The 21473-nt window shown below is 43.8% G+C and overlaps 1 protein-coding gene across 1 annotated transcript in view; it reads right to left on the bottom strand.

The window, feature by feature from the left end:
- Window positions 1-21110, bottom strand: part of magi1b (membrane associated guanylate kinase, WW and PDZ domain containing 1b) — a gene marked incomplete at its 5' end in the record, with an annotated part of 211408 nt that extends 190298 nt beyond the window's left edge. Inside the window, one exon of the mRNA XM_084167128.1 lies at window positions 20813-21110. Coding sequence (XP_084023254.1) covers window positions 20813-21110 — 298 coding nt within the window. The remainder of the gene's footprint in view (window positions 1-20812) is intronic.
- Window positions 21111-21473: the final 363 nt, after the last annotated feature.

Raw genomic sequence — 21473 nt, 5'->3', positions numbered from 1 at the left:
TACAATTAGCAACTATTACATGTATACAAATACAGTGACTCACGTGTAGGCCGTTTCACTGCTCTTCAGACTGGGCCGCTGCATCCTGACTGCGCTCTGCAGTGTTCTCTTCTTCTGAAGCCCGCGGTGCAGGTGTGTTTGTTCGGGAGAAGAACATAGTGATAGGCAGCTGTTGTCGCTCTTTTTTCTTCTTTGCAAAAAGATCCTTGTACACCGACATGCCACCATCGATTACGTTGGAGAACTGTAATGAACGGCTCATCAAAGGGTCCCATTCCTCAGCTACTCGCTTAAGTTCAGTGGCCATTCGCACCATGGTTGCTAAGCGACCAAGCGTTAGTCCTTCCTCCTCATCTCTCGTGTCCTCTTCTCCCTCTTCTCTTTCATCGTCGCTTTGTGGCTTTGTCATTTACCTTCCCTTAGCATGTCCAGAAGTTTAACTTTATCTGAGATAGGTAGCATCTTCCGCCGTTTGGGCCCATCCGCAGGTGCTTTTGTCGGTCCAGGCCGTTTCGTCGACATTATGGGTTTAGGAGATGTTCGAAATTACAAGATAATTTGGCCAACTTAATGTAAATTTGCCAAGCTGTTTTATGTACGTACACATAACTGCACGAGACGACAAAATGATAGCACAATTCGTAGCATGTTTTGATACAAGAAGCGGGAGTGAGTTTTTAGCGAATCAGAATGCAGAGCACAATGCACCAAAAAAAAAAAAATGCATTATGAAAATCCGCGAAATAGCGAATCCGCGATAAGTGAACCGCGAAGTGGCGAGGGATCACTGTATACCCTTTGTTGGCAATGACATAGGTCAAACGTTTTCTGTAAGTCTTCACAAGGTTTTCACACACTGTTGCTGGTATTTTGGCCCATTCCTCCATGCAGATCTCCTCTAGAGCAGTGATGTTTTGGGGCTGTCGCTGGGCAACACGGACTTTCAACTCCCTCCAAAGATTTTCTATGGGGTTGAGATCTGGAGACTGGCTAGGCCACTCCAGGACCTTGAAATGCTTCTTACGAAGCCACTCCTTCGTTGCCCAGGTGGTGTGTTTGGGATCATTGTCATGCTGAAAGACCCAGCCACGTTTCATCTTCAATGCCCTTGCTGATGGAAGGAGGTTTTCACTCAAAATCTCACGATACATGGCCCCATTCATTCTTTCCTTTACACGGATCAGTTGTCCTGGTCCCTTTGCAGAAAAACAGCCCCAAAGCATGATGTTTCCACCCCCATGCTTCACAGTAGGTATGGTGTTCTTTGGATGCAACTCAGCATTCTTTGTCCTCCAAACATGACGAGTTGAGTTTTTATTTTGGTTTCATCTGACCATATGACATTCTCCCAATCCTCTTCTGGATCATCCAAATGCACTCTAGCTAACTTCAGACGGGCCTGGACATGTACTGGCTTAAGCAGGGGGACACGTCTGGCACTGCAGGTTTTGAGTCCCTGGCGGCGTAGTGTGTTACTGATGGTAGGCTTTGTTACTTTGGTCCCAGCTCTCTGCAGGTCATTCACTAGGTCCCCCCGTGTGGTTCTGGGATTTTTGCTCACCGTTCTTGTGATCATTTTGACCCCACGGGATGAGATCTTGCGTGGAGCCCCAGATCGAGGGAGATTATCAGTGGTCTTGTATGTCTTCCGTTTCCTAATAATTGCTCCCACAGTTGATTTCTTCAAACCAAGCTGCTTACCTATTGCAGATTCAGTCTTCCCAGCCTGGTGCAGGTCTACAATTTTGTTTCTGGTGTCCTTTGACAGCTCTTTGGTCTTGGCCATAGTGGAGTTTGGAGTGTGACTGTTTGAGGTTGTGGACAGGTGTCTTTTATACTGATAACAAGTTCAAACAGGTGCCATTAATACAGGTAACGAGTGGAGGACAGAGGAGCCTCTTAAAGAAGAAGTTACAGGTCTGTGAGAGCCAGAAATGTTGCTTGTTTGTAGGTGACCAAATACTTATTTTCCACCATAATTTGCAAATAAATTCATAAAAAATCCTACAATGTGATTTTCTGGAGAAAAAAATTCTCAATTTGTCTGTCATAGTTGACGTGTACCTATGATGAAATTACAGGACTCTCATCTTTTTAAGTGGGAGAACTTGCACAATTGGTGGCTGACTAAATACTTTTTTTCCCCACTGTGTGTGTGTGTGTGTGTGTGTATATATATATATATATATATATATATATATATATATGTGTATATATATATATATAGCCCTGATATCTGTCCTTTGGGCTCAGTGGCCCTAATCTAGTCTGCATGGAGCCCTGCAGTCCTTATATGGACCATTTTTACCCCACTCACGTGTCATGTGAGAAGCCTTGCTGGCATAGAGAAGAACGTTAGTATGTACTATAGGGCTGGGAATTGCCCGGGACCTCACGATACAATATTATCATGACACTTGGGTGCCGATATGTATTGTGATTCTTACGATTGTCATGATTCTATATGTATTGCGATTTGATACTGCGGTTTTATTGTGATTTGATGTTCCAAACATATTGCTCATCATATGTCTGCTGCAGAGGGACAAGACAGAGCCATGAGAAAATGAGTTCTGATCAGTCATGGAAATAAAAGTCCTTAAAACAAATTGGCTCCCTTTTTAAAAAAGAAGATGAGAAGAAGCTATGACGGAAAAATACTGGAGTTTTGGTGCAGGTACAAGAGACTAGAGCAAAAATTACAATGCAATATTGTCAAAACGTTGCGATAGGTGGTCAAAAATAATATCCCGATATGTAACTGTATCGATTTTTTCCCCCCATCACTAATGTACTCCGCAGTCAGTTTGTCAATCAGTCGGCGCCTTCTCATTGGTCTCTTTGTTTTCAGTGAGAAGGCACTGCTTTGACCTGTTCCCCTCAATTGCCTACAGCCACAAGGTGCTGCTTTAAAATCACAGGAATTGGGACTCTTTTTCCATCACCAACCCCCACCCTATTAAAAGACATAGCCGACTGAAATTTCAAAGCATTCAAATGTCAACCAACGGAAAAGAGAGAGCAGTGGAGGACGGACAGAGGTAGCCAAACAAAGGGTTCAGGAAGTGACACACAGGAAGAGGACCTCACCCCTGAAAGGGCCTGAGAGACAGAGGATAGACAATAATGAGAGGAAGGGGAAGAAGAGGGGGAGAGAGGTGAGGGTCAGTGAAGAGCAGTGAGAGACAGACTTTCCTTATCTTCCTCATTTACGTTATCCAGCTGTTTTTGTAGATTACACATTTCCTTAAAAAGGAGAGGAGGGGGTTTCAGGTTCACCGTAGCTTGCAGAACTACAGGGCAACTTCGAACACACTCCAATGGGAGATTTGAGAACTCTATGCTTGGTATGTGAGTAATGGAGCTTGAGCATGACATGCCTCCATCAAACCAGCCCAGCATACTGTATGTCCTCCTTCACCATTACTGCAGAGTCAGTGTGGCAGTGAGAGACACTGTAGACAGATACTGCACTGAGTCAGCACGCAAGTAGGACAGAGGCAAAATGGGGATTAGGCGAGGCAAAACCGCTCCACTCGTCTCTCCTTATCAGACCGTTCACATCAGAAAGAATTATAATCAAATCCTGTGAAAAAAAGCAGACAGTACTGCCAGTGCCAGTACTGCTGTAAGGGAAATTAGATTTCTTACTTAATTGATGAGATTTTAAAGAAGCCCAGTTTCAGCCTGAGGACAGGGAGTACTGTCCATCCGTCTGGATTCACTTACAGTCTTCCCTCTTATTACCAATAACTATTTAGCATATCAGAGAGCCTATTCCCTATGTAGTATTACACAGATTGGGGCAATACATCACAGGTATAGGAGCTGTCACCTCTTGTGTAGGTGTGTTGAGTGGGGACATCATTTGCCTCAGGGCTGGGCAGAGAGAGGGGCCAGTATGAAAAGGCTTGCTGATGCTGCACATCGCCGTTAGATTATGTTTTTGGCTAACAGATCCAATTACAGACGCAACAATGAGATGTATTCTCTTTGCAAGATGGCGCCGATAGCCATGGTCACCCTGTTAATGGCTCCTAAGCAACTTTGCAGCATTTTTTTATGGGGGGGGGGGGTTATTTCTCACCTTATTAGCTCAGAACCTCCTTTGCATTATTACATACAGCCGGGAATAACTTTTGGATATTAGAGCGGTAGTAACTGACCAGCATTTCAACCAGGAATACGACTTTCCCGAAGCAGATCCTTTGTTTGCTCTCCCCAGGGCAACTGAACTGATTCCAGCGGCTGACCCAAAACATTGCCGGCGGAAGAGAGGCACTCGGAGCGGCCTGCTGGTCCGACTTAGGAGGCGCGCACACCACCCACCGCTTCCAAGTATTCTACTCGCTAATGTTCAATCTTTAGTTAACAAAGTCGACGAACTACGGGTAAGGATTTATTTCCAGAGAGACATCAAGGCCTGTAACATACTCTGTTTCACGGAAACATGGCTCTCTTGGGATATTCTGTCGGAATCGGTCCAGCCAGATGGGTTCTCAGTTCATCACGCAGACAGGAATAAATATCTCTCCTGGAAGCAGAAGGGTGGAGGTGTGTGTTTCATGATTAACGACTCGTGGTGTAATTGTAGTAACATAGAGGAACTTGAGTCCTTCTGTTCACCCGACCTAGAATATCTCACAATCAAATGCCGACCGTATTACCTCCCAAAATAATTTTAATCGGTTATAGTCACGGCCGTGTATATCCCCCCTCAAGCCGATACAACGACGGCACTCAAAGAACTTCACTGGACCTTATGCAAACTGGAAACCACATATCCTGAGGCTGCATTTATTGTAGCTGGGGATTTCAACAAAGCAAATTTGAGGACTAGGCTGCCGAAGTTCTATCAACATATTGACTGCTGTAGTCGCGCTGCTAAATTCCTCGACCATTGCTAATCAAACTTCCGGGATGGTTATAAGTCCCTCCCCCGCCCTCATTTCGGCAAATCTGACAACGATTCCATTTTGCTTCTCCCTTCCTATAGGCAGAAAGTTAAACAGGAAGTAATTCAACGCTGGTCTGACCAATTGGAATCCACACTTCAAGATTGTTTTGATCAAGCGGACTGGGATATATTCCGGGTAGCTTCCGAAAATAATTTAGACATATACACTGAAACAGTAACTGAGTTTATCAGGAAGTGTATAGGTGATGTTGTGCCCACTGTGACTATTAAAACCTACCCTAACCAGAAACCATGGATAGACGGCAGCATTTGCGCAAATCTGAAAGCGCAAACCACCGCATTCAACCATGGCAAGGTGACTGGGAATATGGCAGAATACAAACTCACTCCACAAGGCAATTAAACTGGCAAAACATCAGTATAAAGACAAAGTGGAGTCGCAATTCAACGGCTCAGACACGAGACATGTGGCAGGGACTACAGACAATCACGGACTACAAAAAGAAAACCAGCCACGTCGCCAACACCGACGTCTCGCTTCCAGACAAGCTAAACACCTTCTTCGCCTGCTTTGAGGAGAACACAATGCCACTGACAAGGCCCACTACCAAGGACTGTGGCCTCTCCTTCTCCATGGCTGACGTGATTAAGACATTTAAGCATGTTAACCCCCGCAAGGCTGCCAGCCCAGACAGCATCCATAGCCGCGTCCTCAGAGCATGCGCAGACCAGCTGGCTGGTGTGTTCATGGACATATTCAATCTCTCCCTTTCACAGTCTGCTGTTCCCACATGCTTCAAGAGGGCCACCATTGTTCCTGTACTCAAGAAAGCAAAGGTAACTGAACTAAATGACTAATCGCCCTGTAGCACTCACCTCTGTCATCATGAAGTGCTTTGAGAGACTAGTCAAGGATCATATCACCTCTACATTACCTGTCACCCTAGACCCACTTCAATTTGCTTACCGCCCCAATAGATCCACAGACGTTGCAATTGCCATCACACTGCACACTGCCCTATCCCATCTGGAAAATAGGAATACCTATGTAAGAATGCTGTTATTTGTCTATAGCTCAGCATTCAACACCATAGTACCCTCCAAGCTCATCATTAAGCTCGAGGCCCTGGGTCTGAACCCCACCCTGTGCAACTGGGTCCTGGACTTCCTGACGGGCCGCCCCCAGGTGGTGAAGGTAGGAAAGAACATCTCCACTTCGCTGATCCTCAACACTGGGGCCCCACAAGGATGCGTGCTCAGCCCCCTCCTGTACTCCCTGTTCACCCAAGACTGCGTGGCCAAGCACGCCTCCAACTCAATCATCAAGTTTGCAGACGACACAACAGTAGTAGGCTTGATTACTAACAATGACGAGACCGCCTACAGGGAGGTGGTGAGGGCTCTGGGAGTGTGGTGCCAGGAAAATAACCTCTCACTCAACATCAATAAAACAAAGGAGATATCGTGGACTTCAGGAAACAGCAGAGGGAGCACGCCCCTATCCACATCGACGGGACCGCAGTGGAGAAGGTGGAAAGCTTCAAGTTCCTTGGCGTACACATCACCGACAAATTGAAATGGTCCACCCACGCAGACAGTGTGGTGAAAAAGGCGTAACAGAGCCTCTTCAACCTCAGGAGGCTGAAAAAAAATGTGGCTTATCACCTAAAACCCTCACAAACATTTACAGATGCACAATTGAGAGCATCCTGTCGGGCTGTATCACCGCCTGGTACGGCAACTGCACCGCCCACAACCGCAGGGCTCTCCAGAGGGTGGTGCGGTCTGCCGAACGCATTACTTTGGGCAAATTACCCGCCCTCCAAGACACATACAGCACCCAATGCCACTGCTTGTTCACCCCGCTATCATCCATAAGGCGAGGTCAGTACAGGTGCATCAAAGCTGGGACCGAGAGAATGAAAAACAGCTTATATCTCAAGGCCATCAGACTGTTAAATAGCCATCACTAGCACATTAGAGGCTGCTGCTGCCTATTGAAATCACTGGCCACTTTAAGGAATGGAACACTAGTCACTTTAATAATGTTTAGATATCTTGCACTACTCATCTCATATGTATATACTGCATTATATTCTATAATATTCTTCTGTATCTTACTCCATGCCGCTCTGTCACTGCTATGTATATATTCTTCAATCCCATTCCTTACTTTTTTGTGTATATTGGGTATATGTTGTGAAATTGGTAGATATTACTGCACTGTCGGAGCTAGAAGCACAAGCATTTCGCTACACCCGCTATAATATCTGCTAAACACGTGTATGTGACAAATACAATTTGAATTGATTTGATTTATATGAACTGTAACTCAGCAAAATCTTTGAAATTGTTGCATTTATATATATTTTTAGTATATACACACAGTACCACTCAAAATAGTTTTTATTTTTACTATTTTCTACATTGTAGAATAATAGTGAAGACATCAAAACTATGAAATAACACATGGAATCATGTAGTGACCCAGAAAAGTGTTACAAAATATATTTTAGATTTTAGATTCTTCAAATAGCCACCCTTTGCCTTGATGACAGCTTTGCACACTCTTGGCATTCTCTCAACCAGCTTCATGAGGTAGTCACCTGGAATGCATTTCAATTAACAGGTGTGCCTTCTTAAAAATTAATTTGTGGAATTTATTTCCATCTTAATGCATTTGAGCCAATCAGTTGTGTTGTGACAAGGTAGGGGGGGTATACAGAAGATAGGGCTATTTGGTAAGAACAGCTCAAATATACAAAGAGAAATGACAGTCCATCATTACTTTAAGACATGAAGGTCAGTCAATACAGAACATTTCAAGAACTTTGAACATTTCTTCAAGTGCAGTCGCAAAAACCATCAAGCACTATGATAAAACTGGCTCTTATGAGGACCGCCACAAGAAAGGAAGACCCAGAGTTACCTCTGCTGCAGAGGATAAGTTCATTAGAGTTAACAGCCCCAGAAATTGCAGCCCAAATAAATGCTTCACAGAGTTCAAGTAACAGACACATCTCAGCATCAACTGTTCAGAGGGGACTGTGTGAATCAGGCATTCATAGTCGAATTGCTGCAAAGAAACCACTACTAAAAGGACACCAATAAGATGAAGAGACCTGCTTGGGCCAAGAAACACAAGCAATGGACATTAGACCGGTGGAAATTTGTCATTTGGTCTGGAGTCCAAATTTGAGATTTCCGGTTCAAACCGCTGTGTCTTTGTGAGACGCGGTATGGGTGAATGGATGATCTCCGCATGTGTAGTTCCTACCGTAAAGCATGGAGGAGGAGGTGTTATGGTGTGGGGGTGCTTTGCTGGTGACACTGTCTGTGATTTACTTACAATTCAATTTATTTAGAATGTCATTGTATGTTGTAGCGTTTAGATTTCCCTTCACTGGAACTTAAGGGGTCTAGCCCGAACCATGAAAAACAGCCCCCCAGAACATTATTCTTCCGCCATCAAACTGTGAACTTGTGTGGCCTACCACTTCACGGCTGAGCCGTTGTTGCTCCTTGACATTTCCACTTCACAATAACAGCACTTACAGTTGACTGGGGCAGCTCTAGCAGGGCAGAAATTTGACAAACTGACTTGTTGGAAAGGTGGCATCCTATGACAGTGCCACGTTGAAAGTCACTGAGCTCTTCAGTAAGGCCACTCTACTGCCAATGTTTGTCTATTGAGATTGCATGGCTATGTGCTTGTTTTTATACACCTGTCATCAACGGGTGTGGCTGAAATAGCCGAATCCACTCATTTGAAGGGGTGTCCACACACTTTTGTATATACTGTATAGTGTAGTTACAATATGGAATTCACAACTAAATGTTTGCCAGCTAGATCTTACAATTATTAAGTTACCTGTCTAAAATGTGCTAAATGCTCTGCAGTTGCGCATTTGGTTTCTAATTTAGTAGCTAGTTAGCTATCTAGCTTTAGTTACTGTATAACTTCATGAGCTGGGATGTCTGTCCTGAAAATAGGTCAGAGACTATAAAATGTTTGCAATGCGTTAGTTAGCATTGTCTATAGGATTTTACATGTACTTGTAAGCATTGCCAACCTTTCGATTACAAAGGCTCAGTGGGGTTTGAAAATAGAGCCCCTTGTGTTCAGTGCAGGTATTACCGAACAACCCGGTATGGCACAAGGTCGGTATGAAGGTATGAAAATCTAACTCTAGCATATGTTACTGTACCTGTAGACTTCCAGTCATTCCTACACACACAGACATACAAATGGTATCCAAGAGTTCGTCCGACTCTGGTTAAGTAGTGGTCCTCTGTAGCTCAATTGGTAGAGCATGGAGCTTGTAACGCCAGGGTAGTGGGTTCGATCCCCAGGACCACCCATATGTAAAAATTAGGGCTGTCAAATGATTAAAATTTTTAATCAAATTAATCAGAATTTTCAGTGGATTAATCATGATTAATCACTATTTGCAATTACACCTGAATCCTAACCATTTTTTTCATAACTGTGGCTCTTGACGGTGGCTTATAGAATGAGTCTTGAGACGCCACTTGCAAAACATCAAGGAAACCTGAGTCTTCTACAATGCTAATGGGTCTACAATCCTTTGCAATCCATTTTGCTATTGTGTTGGTCAAGTTATCTGAGGTTGATTTTGTTAATTGCCTGCAAACATTCAGCGTGGTCTGGCGCAAACCACTTGCTGAATCTGACGGCCCAGCAAACGCATGTTTGGCGTTGACATGGTACTTCAAGCTTGAACAGCTCCGGTGAAATTGAAACTCCTTCTTACAAATCTTGCAAATAACCTTGTACTTGTTAACTGTACCATCATCATTCTTTTTATATTTGAATCCGTCAATAGGCCCACTTTGCTCACCTTGCTCCATCTCGCCTCTAGCTCCCAACCACTTTCCTGACCTGAATAATTTGTCACACTGCGCATGCGTGAAATGCGTTAAAAAAATTGACGTAATTAACAGCAAACAACTAATTAACGTCGTTAACGCGCTATTTTTGACAGCCCTAGTAAAAATGTATGCACACAAGACTGTAAGTCGCTTTGGATAAAAGCGTCTGCTAAATGGCATAATTTAATATTAAGTAGAAAAACAACTTAATTGCCAGAATCTCGCAGTATCCCTTTAAGACGAACGAGGCAAAGATGTGGATAATCAGTTTGCTATGCCTTCTCCATCACAATTACTGCTAGCAGACACAGTGTAGCAGTAGTCTCATCACTAATCCACACCATGAGAAGCAAAACCAAACCTAAGGACAACATTAAAATAGGCAAGTCCCTGTAAAAACCTGTGGCTGACAGAGCAGAGACCTGTAGTTTGAGGAAAACAGTCCTAATGTTAGAAACAAACAGCATTATGTTGTCACCTAGTCACATTTGTTTATTTTGCAAGATATAGTACCCACAATTTTACTTAAAGTAGGTTTTTATAGGACCATAGAGTTTAGTCAAATTCGTGTTGTTTTCTTTTTTTGCCATGGAAAATCTGCTATTGTAGTACAACACTACGTCCTCCAATACATAAATAAAGCATTCCACTGCAGAGTTAGAGCAGTGGTGTGTGTGTGTGTGTGCATGCACGTGGATCTGAACACTCAAAGAGTTCGATGTTGGCAGTGTGGCAATTTTTAAAGTGATTATGCAATTCCAGAGCGAGCCAACATATCACCACTCTGTGCGTTATCGTTTTAACTAACACACAGCTAAAAACAAATCCCCATATTAAAGGGTTCAGAATAGCCTGCGATTGGTCACAAGCCTCCGCTTCACACAGTTTGTTAAGTTCAGCTTTTCAGTCTCTCTGCTGGTTAGTCAGGGAGAAACTAAGAGCATAAATAAAGGCATGGAAATTAACTCCTTGACATAGTCCTAACATCATTGTTTCCATAGCGTTTCCATAGGGGTGTGTGTAGGGTTTCCATATGGGTGTGTGTAGGGTGAGGTACTGTACTGTGAGGGAGGGGAGGGGGCCCCTGTTCTCTTAGGGAGAACAGAACAGAGACTCCAAGTAAGGCAATGTTTCACCTAATTCAATATGTTTTTTAGGCAGATGGAAAAGGACCCTGAGGAAACATTCATAGCCAATGGTACCAAAAACTATGTTAGAAAGGAGATGTGTATGCCTGTGTGTGGGGGGCATGTACTGGCTGGCCCGCCCACGCCATTACAGTGCATGGGGCAAATTGTGGAGGGGGACTGTTTTCCTGGCGTGCCTGGCTGAGGGAGGAGAGGAGCGATTGATCGATGAGGACAGAGTGAACAGCACGTCACATTGGGGATGCCTCCGGCATCTGCACCGCTCTTCCACTACTCCGCTCCCATTGGGAGTTGTCACGGAAACAGACGTCCACCATCACTGCCAATCAGATCACAGCACTATGGAGCTGCTGCTAACTAACTATCTGGCCATGCTAGGAAGGACAGAAAAACAGAGCTTTCTAAAAAGTTTATGCAGATTGCTGCCATTGGGAGAACCGTGAACAGTATGAACACACACACAGACACACACACACACACACACACACACAGAGCATTGCGCCAGTGGGCTACCATGTTGATGATGTGAAAGAGTGGACCAGCGTGTGTCTACAGGGGTCCACCAGTGCAACACCAGTGTGTGTAGTCTGAACTAGGAGTCATTATGAACGTGTTGATGAAGTGCTGAGTCTGGTTCTAATCTCTGTGCCCAGCAGGCCCTGGGTGTGGATGAAGGGACCAGGACAGGACATGTTTAAAGGTCTACTAGTGAGAAACATACTGCACTGTACTGTATATCACCATGGCTATGGCATTTGGCAGCATACTACCACCACATATTGCTGAGCATGTATTATATGCTATTGCTGAGCATATACAGTGCATTTGGAAAGTATTCAGACCCCTTCACACTTTCCACGTTGTTACGTTACAGCCTTATTCTAAAATGGATGAAATTGTTATTTTTTCCTCATCAATCTATACACAATACCCCATAATGACAAAGCAAAATCAGGTTCAGAATTTTTTTTTAATTAAAAAAATATCACATTTACATTAGTATTCAGACCCTTGGGTATGACGCTACAAGCTTGGCACACATTTATTTGGGGAGTTTCTCCCATTCTTCTCTGCAGATCCTCTCAATCTCTGTCAGGTTGGATGGGGAGCTTCGCTGCACAGCTATTTTCAGGTCTCTCCAGAGATGTTCGATCGGGTTCAAGTCCGGCTCTGGCTGGGCCACTCAAGGACATTCAGAGACTTGTCTCAAAGCCACTCCTGTGTTGTCTTGGCTGTGTACTTAGGGTCATTGTCCAGTCTGAGGTCCTGAGCGCTCTGGAGCAGGTTTTCATCAAGGATCTCTCTGTACTTTGCTCCGTTCATCTTTCCCTCGATCCGGACTAGTCTCCCAGTGCCTGCTGCTGAAAAACATCCCCACAGCATGATGCTGCCACCAACATGCTTTACCGTAGGGATGGTGCCAGGTTTCCTCCAGATGTGGCGCTTGGCATTCAGGTCAAAGAGTCAATCTTGGTTTCGTCAGACCAGAGAATCTTGTTTCTCATGGTCTGAGAATCCTTTAGGTGCCTTTTGGCAAACTCCAAGCGGGCTGTCATGTGCCTTTAACTGAGGAGTGGCGTCCGTCTGGCCACTCTACCATAAAGGCCTGATTGGTGGAGTGCTGCAGAGATGATTGTCACTCTGGAAGGTTCTCCCATCTCCACTGAGGAACTTTGGTGCTCTGTCAGAGTGACCATCGGACTCTTGGTCAACTCCATGACCAAGGCCCTTCTCCCCCGATTGCTCAGTTTGGCCGGGCGGCGAGCTCTAGGAAGAGTCTTGATGGTTCCATACTTCTTCCATTTAAGAATGATGGAGGCCACTGTGTTATTGTGGACCTTCAATGCTGCAGACATTTTTTAGTACCCTTCCCCAGATCTGTTCCTCGACACAATCCTGTCTCAGAGCTCTACGGACAATTCCTTCGACCTCATGGTTGGGTTTTTGCTCTGACATGCACTGTCAACTGTGGCAACTTATATAGACAGGTGTGTGCCTTTCCAAATCATGTCTAATCAATTGAATTTACCACAGGTGGACTCCAATCAAGTTGTGGAAACATCTCAAGGATGATCAATGGAAACAGGTTGCACCGGAGCTCAATTTCGAGTCTCATAGCAAAGGGTTTGAATACTTATGTAAATAAGGTATTTCTGTTTTATATTTTTAATACATTTGCAAAAATATCTAGACACCTGTTTTCACTTTGTCATTGTGGGGTATTGTGTGTATATTGATTAGTAAAACATTTTTTTAAATCAATTTTAGAATAAGGATGTAACGTAACAAAATGTGGAAAAAGTCAACGGTCTGAATACTTTACGAATGCACTGTAGATTTAGCCCACCTGCACAGATGATGACCCCCTGTTGTTAAACACCACCATTTTGGAGCATTAGATATTCATGTTTCTCTAGGTAATTAATATTGACTGATGAGGGTCTAAATGAATAACAATTATAATTAATTAATGACATTTGGGTGGTGATTAAATGTCAAATGTGCTCTGAGAGCCTGCTAATGCAGGAGAGAGAAGAGAAAAGATTGAGACGGTGGATGAAGAAGAATGGGACAGCATGCTAGAGCAGTGCCCTGGTGATTCCTCTGGTGTGTATGCCATGCCTTGGGCTTCCAGACCAAACACACGACCCCAGAGTATGTGTGTGTGTGCAGTCTGCTGGCTATTGTGGAAAACACAACCATGTCTATATAATCCTCTTAATCAGGACAGCCTGTCCTCAAATCCCCAAGAAATGTGTGTGTGTGAGAAAGATGGGGTGGGGGTTGCACCAGCAGAAGCTAATGAGATGTGTAATCGGACCCCAGGGCACTGGTCTGGTCTTAGCGTAATTAAAAAGGTAAAGAAAAAGGCATCTCCAGAGAACTGAGGCTAGATTGACTAAATGCAAGTAAAAATTATCAAAGCAAATTAATATTTTAGATTCCAAAGCTATGTTTTCATATTGAATAACAATAGCTGAGAGAATGTATATGTGAGGGTATGGGCTCCTGATCATTAGCATTTCACTTGAACATGGAAAATTCTTGACTTCCATGCTGCCAAGACTATTAACATCTACCTCCGCTCATATAAATTGACTTCCTGGTAGCAGTATGCTCGTTGGAGAGATACTGCGTCTAATTTGCGTAAACAACAGCAAAACTGACAGAGGGCTTTGCCACGTCAGCATGCGTCACCCTCTGCCCTGCTCAGCTCCAGGCTGATGATCAGATTCCTGCATGAGTTGGATGTGAAGAACACAACTTTGTATAATGGTCAACTGAACCGTCTGATGAACACTGTGTGGGATTGCAGAATGACTGTGGAATGCAATTCCCTTCTGATGTCACTGCAACGAGGATGGATTTAATCAAACTTACCATAGCAGTCAAAGGCTTCACAGTAAGCTCACCCAAACCCCTCAGCCATTAGACGCCATATACACTGTTGTACTGCACACGACTGTGACTGAGAAACACCTCCCAGATATGGGATTATGCTAATATGACAGCCACATTGACAATGTGGGAATAAGCAGAGGCCTTATGAGTAGATTTGTCAAATGATCCACTGCTTGGAATGTGTTAAAGAGATGGGAAGCTAAGACTGAGAACTGGAAGAAATATCTAGGCGCTCTAAATCTCAACGAGACGTGTGCGACTTCATCGTCTGACAGGAAATCAAGAGAAGGAAAGGGGGACGAGGATTGGAGAAATTGAAGAATGTCGCCGTCTCTATCCTCCTTGCGAAATGACCATGATGACGAAGAGACTGTTGACAGGAGTTCTAAACATCATGGGTTCACAATTAGAATGGATCTGAAGGGTACATTACCTTCCATCCATCCAGACAGGCAGGCAAAAAGAGCCTGGAGCACAGCTGAGACCCCATTCACTGTTTGCCCACTTCCTTGGTAACTAACACGGGTATATTAAACCCAGAGATCGTGTCTGAACACATTGTGTAGGGGAAGTTGAGCTGGTCCACTGCTGTCAGGGAATACAAAGATGGGGGCTGTGGGGGTTCACACAAAGGAAGAAGAAATAAATGCTTCCACATGCAAAGACAGGAGAGCAGTAGTGGTGCGTAGGTAAAAATCACTGGGGAAGCCAAGCCCGAATAAAAAAGCCAAATTACAACCTGTGTTGTGATAATTGCGTCGCAAAGAAAACAGGAGCTGCCTCCACTATTCCACCATTTCAACATAATCAAATCACCTATGCTTAGTCTAATACAGTGACAACTAAAAGATTCCAAAAACAATTTAGTCCAATCAACGTAAGCTAAATATGATGTTGCTGTCCATGTTTGTGATTGTGTGTGGTAGGCTACCTGGCTAAAATGGTTGCTAACTAGCCTAACTTACTTTCCTGGGCAATGATGAGCCAACTAGTTAACATTAGCCTAGTACATGTAGCTACATATTGAACTTCCATCCTCTCAGGCCAGGGGCACAATGTATGAATTAATGGTTGGATCAGAATTCGCCTTTATAATCATTGTCCAGTACGGAGAATTAAGTAAAACCACAAGTCCAAATCCCTATCTCCATCCATGGCTAATTTAGGAAAGCTCCAATAGGCTACACGTGTGCTCTAGCCAACAGCGAGCAGATAGCGCGGTTGGCTAGAGTGCACGTGTCAATACCAGAGTGGGCACACTCGCTATATAATGCATTTCGTTTTGTTAGAAAACCATTAGTAGAGTTGAAAATGCGATGGAAACCCATTTAACTTGTATTCCTTTATTTGTTACATGAGACTTTAACCGCAAAATGTATTTTTATGTGCACTACGTCATCACGCACAGCCTTTTATCTGCAACAAGTCAATTTGATAGAAACATCTCTGGTGGGAAAATGCACACATTGCTTTTATGCAGATTTTAGAATATTCACATGAAAATCTGTCGCCAATTGGATGAAAATGTAGCTACTGACGTTTTGCTTTTGATGTGATTGGTGTGAAGCCAAATCCAAACTGGCTTCCCTTGACACTTTTTTTGATGCACCAGGACCATTCACAGTTGGGCTCTCTTAGTTTAGCTCAACGCTGATTGGCTATTATTTTATACTTTTTTTTGCAAAGGAGGCCAAATGCTTGCTGGCTTCCCTTGCATTCAATGCTATGGGCGGCAACAATGTCATACTATTTTTGACCAGACAGCATCAGATAGATAGGCTACACATAGAGAGACAGAAGGGCACTGTTCGCTCGCTCGGATGCTTTCTCCGGTGAGATACACTACATGACCAAAAGTATGTGGTCACATGCTCATCGAACATCTCAATCCAAAATCATGGGCATTAATATGGAGTTGGACCCCCCTTTGCTGATATAACAGCCTCCACTCATCTAGGAAGGCGTTCCACTAGATGTTGGAACATTGATGTCGGGACATGCTTCCATTCAGCCACAAGCGCATCAATGGGGTTGAGGTCAGGGCTCTGTGCAGGCCAGTCAAGTTCTTCCACACCGATCTCGACAAACCATTTCTGTATGGACCTCGCTTTGTGCACGGGGGCATTGTCATGCTGAAACAGGAAAGGGCTTTCCCCAAACTGTTTCCACAAAGTTGGAAGCACAGAATCGTCTAGAATGTCATTGTATGCTGTAGCGTTAAGATTTTCCTTCACTGGAACTAAAGGGGCCTAGCCCTAGACCATTATTCCTCTTGGCACTATGCATTCGGGCAGGTAGCGTTCTCCTGGCATCCGCCAAACCCAGATTTGTCCGTCGGTCTGCCAGATAGTGAAGCATGATTCACACAGAGAACGCGTTTCCAATGGCGGAGAGCTTTACACCACTCCAGCCAACGCTTGGCATTGAGCATGGTGATCTTAGGCTTGTGTGCGGCTGCTCGGCCATGGAAACCCCATTTCATGAAGCTCCCAACGAACAGTTCCAGAGGCAGTTTGGAACTTGGTAGTGAGTGTTGCAACCGAGGACAGACAATATTTACGCATTACGCCCTTTAGCAGTCGGCGGCCCCGTACTGTGAGCTTGTGGGGCCTACCACTTCACGGCTGAGCCGTTGTTGCTCCTAGATGTTTCCACTTCACAATAACAGCACTTACAGTTGACCGGAGCAGCTATAGTAGGGCAGAAATTTGACGAACTGACTTGTTGGAAAGGTGGCTGAGCACTTCAGTACGAGCCATTCTACTGCCAATGTTTGTCTATAGAGATTGCATGGCTGTGTGCTCGATTTTATACACCTGTCAGCAATGGGTGTGGCTGAAATAGCCAAATCCACTAATTTTAAGGGGTGTCCACATACTTTTGTATATATAGTGTACATTCAGCCTCTTGCGAATTGAAGGAAAATTAGGAAACACAGAGACGAAAAATTATAATGTGTATATCTTTGTTCTTGGTAAATTATTTCGGGAAGCCTGACTTCCCTTGGCATCCATGAATACACACCACTGAAAGAGAGAGATTCTCGACCTACCACCTACACCGCTATAAATCTGAGCCACAGGACCAGCTAGCTATACTCCCACCACATAAAAAAAGGAAAACTTCTGCCTTTTGGATTTACAACCGAGTTTAAATCTGCTGAGCCTGCAACGTTTATCAGGCTAGCCACACATCATGCTGGCAAAACTTTAAAAAACTTGAATGCCACTGTAAATTAACTGAGTTTGGCTTTGCCTTTCCTTCGGACTGATCCATGGCTGAATAACTGACTCAGTCAACCCATTAGTAGTAGTAGTAGTAGTGAGGAGGGGATTAACAGCGTCACATAGAGTTATGCTGTGCTCTGATGTGATCCAGACACTAAATACCTCCTCACTGACCCCTGACCTTGATGCTGTTTTTCATGCTGCCTGGTCTGGTCGGCCCAGCCCCATGGAGCGCCATACACTGATCCCACAGCAAACACACACAAGGACATGCTAAATAACACATGGGTCCATTAACTCTGGGAGCCTTAAGGTACACTAATCCACTTCCATGTTAAAGCCTGTGTGTGTGTGTGTGTGTGTGTGTGTGTGTGTGGGGGGGGGGGGGGGGGGGGGGGGGTGTAGATCACCGTGTACACTAGCAGTCAAAAGTTGACAAACATACTCATTCAAGGGTTTTTCTTTATTTAAAAAAAATGTTTTACATTTTAGAATAATATAGTGAATACTTCAAAACTATGAAATAACACATATGGAATCATAGAAAGTGTTAAACAAATCAAAATATATTTTATATTTCAGATTCTTCAAATAGCCACCCTTTGCCTTGATGACAGCTTTGCACTCTCTTGGCATTCTCTCACCAGCTTTCATAAGGTAATCACCTGGAATGCATTTCAATTAACAGGTGTGCCTTCTTAAAAGTTAATTTGTGGAATTTCTTTCCTTCTTAATGCGTTTGAACCAATCAGTTGTGTAGTGACAAGGTAGGGGGGGATATACAGAAGATAGGGCTATTTGGTAAAAGACCAAGTCCATATTATGGCAAGAACAGCTCAAATAAGCAAAGAGATACAACAGTCCATCATTACTTTAAGACATGAAGGTCAGTCAATACAGAACATTTCAAGAACTTTGAAAGTTTCTTCAAGTGCAGTCGCAAAAACCACCAAGCGCTATGATAAAACTGGCTCTCATGAGGACTGCTACAGGAATGGAAGACCCAGAGTTACCTTTGCTGCAGAGGATAAGTTCATTAGAGTTACCAGCCTCAGAATTTGCAGCCCAAATAAATGCTTCACAGAGTTCAAGTAACAGACACATCTCAACATCAACTGTTCAGAGGGGACTGTGTGAATCAGGCCTTCATGGTCGAAATGCTGCAAAGAAACCACTACTAAAGAAAAAGAAGAGACCTGCTTGGGCCAAGAAACATGATAAATGGACATTATGGAAATGTGTCCTGTGGTCTGGAGTCCAAATTTGAGATTTCTGGTTCAAACCACCGTGTCTTTGTAAGACGCGGTGTGGGTGAACGGATGATCTCCGCATGTGTAGTTCCCACCGTAAAGCATGGAGGAGGTGGTGTTATGGTGTGGGGGTGCATCGCTGGTGACACTGTCTGTGATTTATTTACAATTCAAGGCACACTTAACCAGCATGGCTACCACAGCATTCTGCAGCGATACGCCATCCCATCTGGTTTGGGCCTATCATTTGTTTTTCAACAGGACAATGACCCAACACACCTCCAGGCTGTGTAAGGGCTATTTGACCAAGAAGGAGAGCTGCATCAGATGACCTGGCCTCCACAATCCCCAGACCTCAACCCAATTGAGATGGTTTGGGACGAGTCGGATGGCAGAGTGAAGGAAAAGCAGCCAACAAGTGCTCAGCATATGTGGGAACTCCTTCAAGACTGTTGGAAAAACATTCCAGGTGAAGCTGGTTGAGAGAATGCCAAGAGTGTGCAAAGCTGTCATCAAGCAAAGGGTGGCTATTTGAAGATATAAAATATATTTTGATTTGTTTAACACTTTTTTGGTTACTACATGATTCCATGTGTTATTTCATAATGTTGATGTCTTTACTATTATTCTACAATGTAGAAAATAGTTTTTTAAAAATTAAGAGGAAGGTGTGTCCAAACTTTTGACTGGTCCTGTAGACCAGGGTAGAGGAAATATACCCTGAACTTGAGTGAGGATGCAGAAAACTTCACCACCTGAATGACAATAGCCTAATCAGCACCACCTTTTGCCTTCACATTCATTCAACTGTGTGAAAATGACAGACATTCATTTGAGCAAAATTAGTACATTTAAACTGAACATAGGCTACAGATGGCCCTTGTTGCCAAACATATTTTCACAATTAAGCCTGATTAGGGAGAACATTTCCTAGACAGCATGAATAATTAAAACCTGAAATGGAATGTGGTCATGTGAGTGTATTGCCATGGCATCCCCTCCTCCATCCCTCCAGACAGGATCTGGAAATGGGCCTGGTGGAACACTGGGACTGGAGTGGGAGCTGGTTGGCCAGCTTCCTGATATTGTCTCAAGTCATTATGAACATGGGCAGGATGGCCACATTCTTCCAAATAGCCTAGACAGGGGGGATTCATCAACCATAACTAGAACCATGCGGCATGGACCCTGTGCTGAGTTGGGATTTTGTTGTAGGAAACTGACAAGAAAGTAGGTAGTCCACATGTTGCCCATCAAGTGGCCCTTGATTTGGGCCAATGAAGTAGGCATATGTGCTCAGGATGTATAGAACAAATAGAAGTGGAAAAATATATATTTTCAGATATCTCTGTGATTTCTTCCCTCTTTCAACCACAGAGAAACGTTTTAAAATCAGTCTGATCCCAGAGTGGCACAGGCACTACATCACTGCTCTGAGCATCCATACAAGCCTGCCAGACACACTGGGTTTCTGTCACATTGGCTTAGTGTCGAACTACATGGCCAGGATGAGTCAAGTTGACCATGAACAGTTCACACTGGCCAGAGCTTCTGTTTGTATGCTGTTGTTAATGTTGTCATCTTCCTGCTGTGGTATGAGCAAATGTTGGGATGTAGTTAATTATCAATAAGTGCCTTAGGCCTAATGGGTAGGTGACAGCCAAAATATGACCCATAATGTCGGTTTGGTACACTCCAATCATATAAAAGTTATTTAACTGCTGGAATGTAAGGCATGTGGGGGTTGTTTTAAGAGGAAAAGTGCATTTCAACATACATGATCACACACAATTTATGAGTATGTATATATCTGACAGAACTAAAACCTTGAATGGGATTCTGAAAAGTGGAAAATTATTCAGTACATCATTATTACATAACATTTAAGTGCCTCGTCCACTTTCATACATCACTCAGTGTGGACTAATGAGGCGCTATGGGACGCTCTGCTGCTGCTTCGGTGTCATCTCTTACCTTGTCTGACCGTTTTCAATCTGATAGGACCCATGCAATTCTTTATCACTGTCTGTACATCATACAGGGGCAACCCAGAGATCGAGAGGTTCTCTACTTCCAATATCAACTCCCCCTCTGTTAATTTTCCATTTTTGTAAACCACGATATCATCGTTAATTTGTCCGATGTATGCGAACTCTCCGTTCTCCGCGCCACCGAGCAATTGCACATTTAAGTCACCGCGAGCGTCTTTGAGAACCGCGCACTCGTTAACTTTAGTGGTCCAGTGATTCTTCTTTTGGATCACTTTGGACATGGTGAATATCCGACACCAAACAGGTGGTCTCGCCGACTAATAGCAATATAGACAACAAAACCTGTTTCAGAATATAATATCCAAATCAGACGCAGCAAACTTTCTTTTTCTTTCCGTGAAGCATAAGTGCTGTTGTCAAAATATGCCCATCATTCACACAAAAAAATCAAGCCATTCTTGTCCGATGGACTACTTCTGTAGAAGTCCTGAGCAGCTGGTCCTAATTTGCAGGTATTGTTTTTCTCATCTTCTTTGCCGAGTAATCCCTTTTATAGATATCTTCTGCGTCTGCCAGAGTACCACTAACCTACAGTCTCCACTTGTTAAAATCCTTTCTCAGTTCCTTCTTTATAAAACCACTTA

Source organism: Coregonus lavaretus (genome assembly GCF_964263955.1).
Source record: "Coregonus lavaretus genome assembly, chromosome: 8".
Classification (NCBI taxonomy): Eukaryota; Metazoa; Chordata; class Actinopteri; order Salmoniformes; family Salmonidae; genus Coregonus; species Coregonus lavaretus.
Note: the sequence above shows the minus strand (reverse complement) of the source record. Positions and strands in the feature narration are given on the sequence as shown.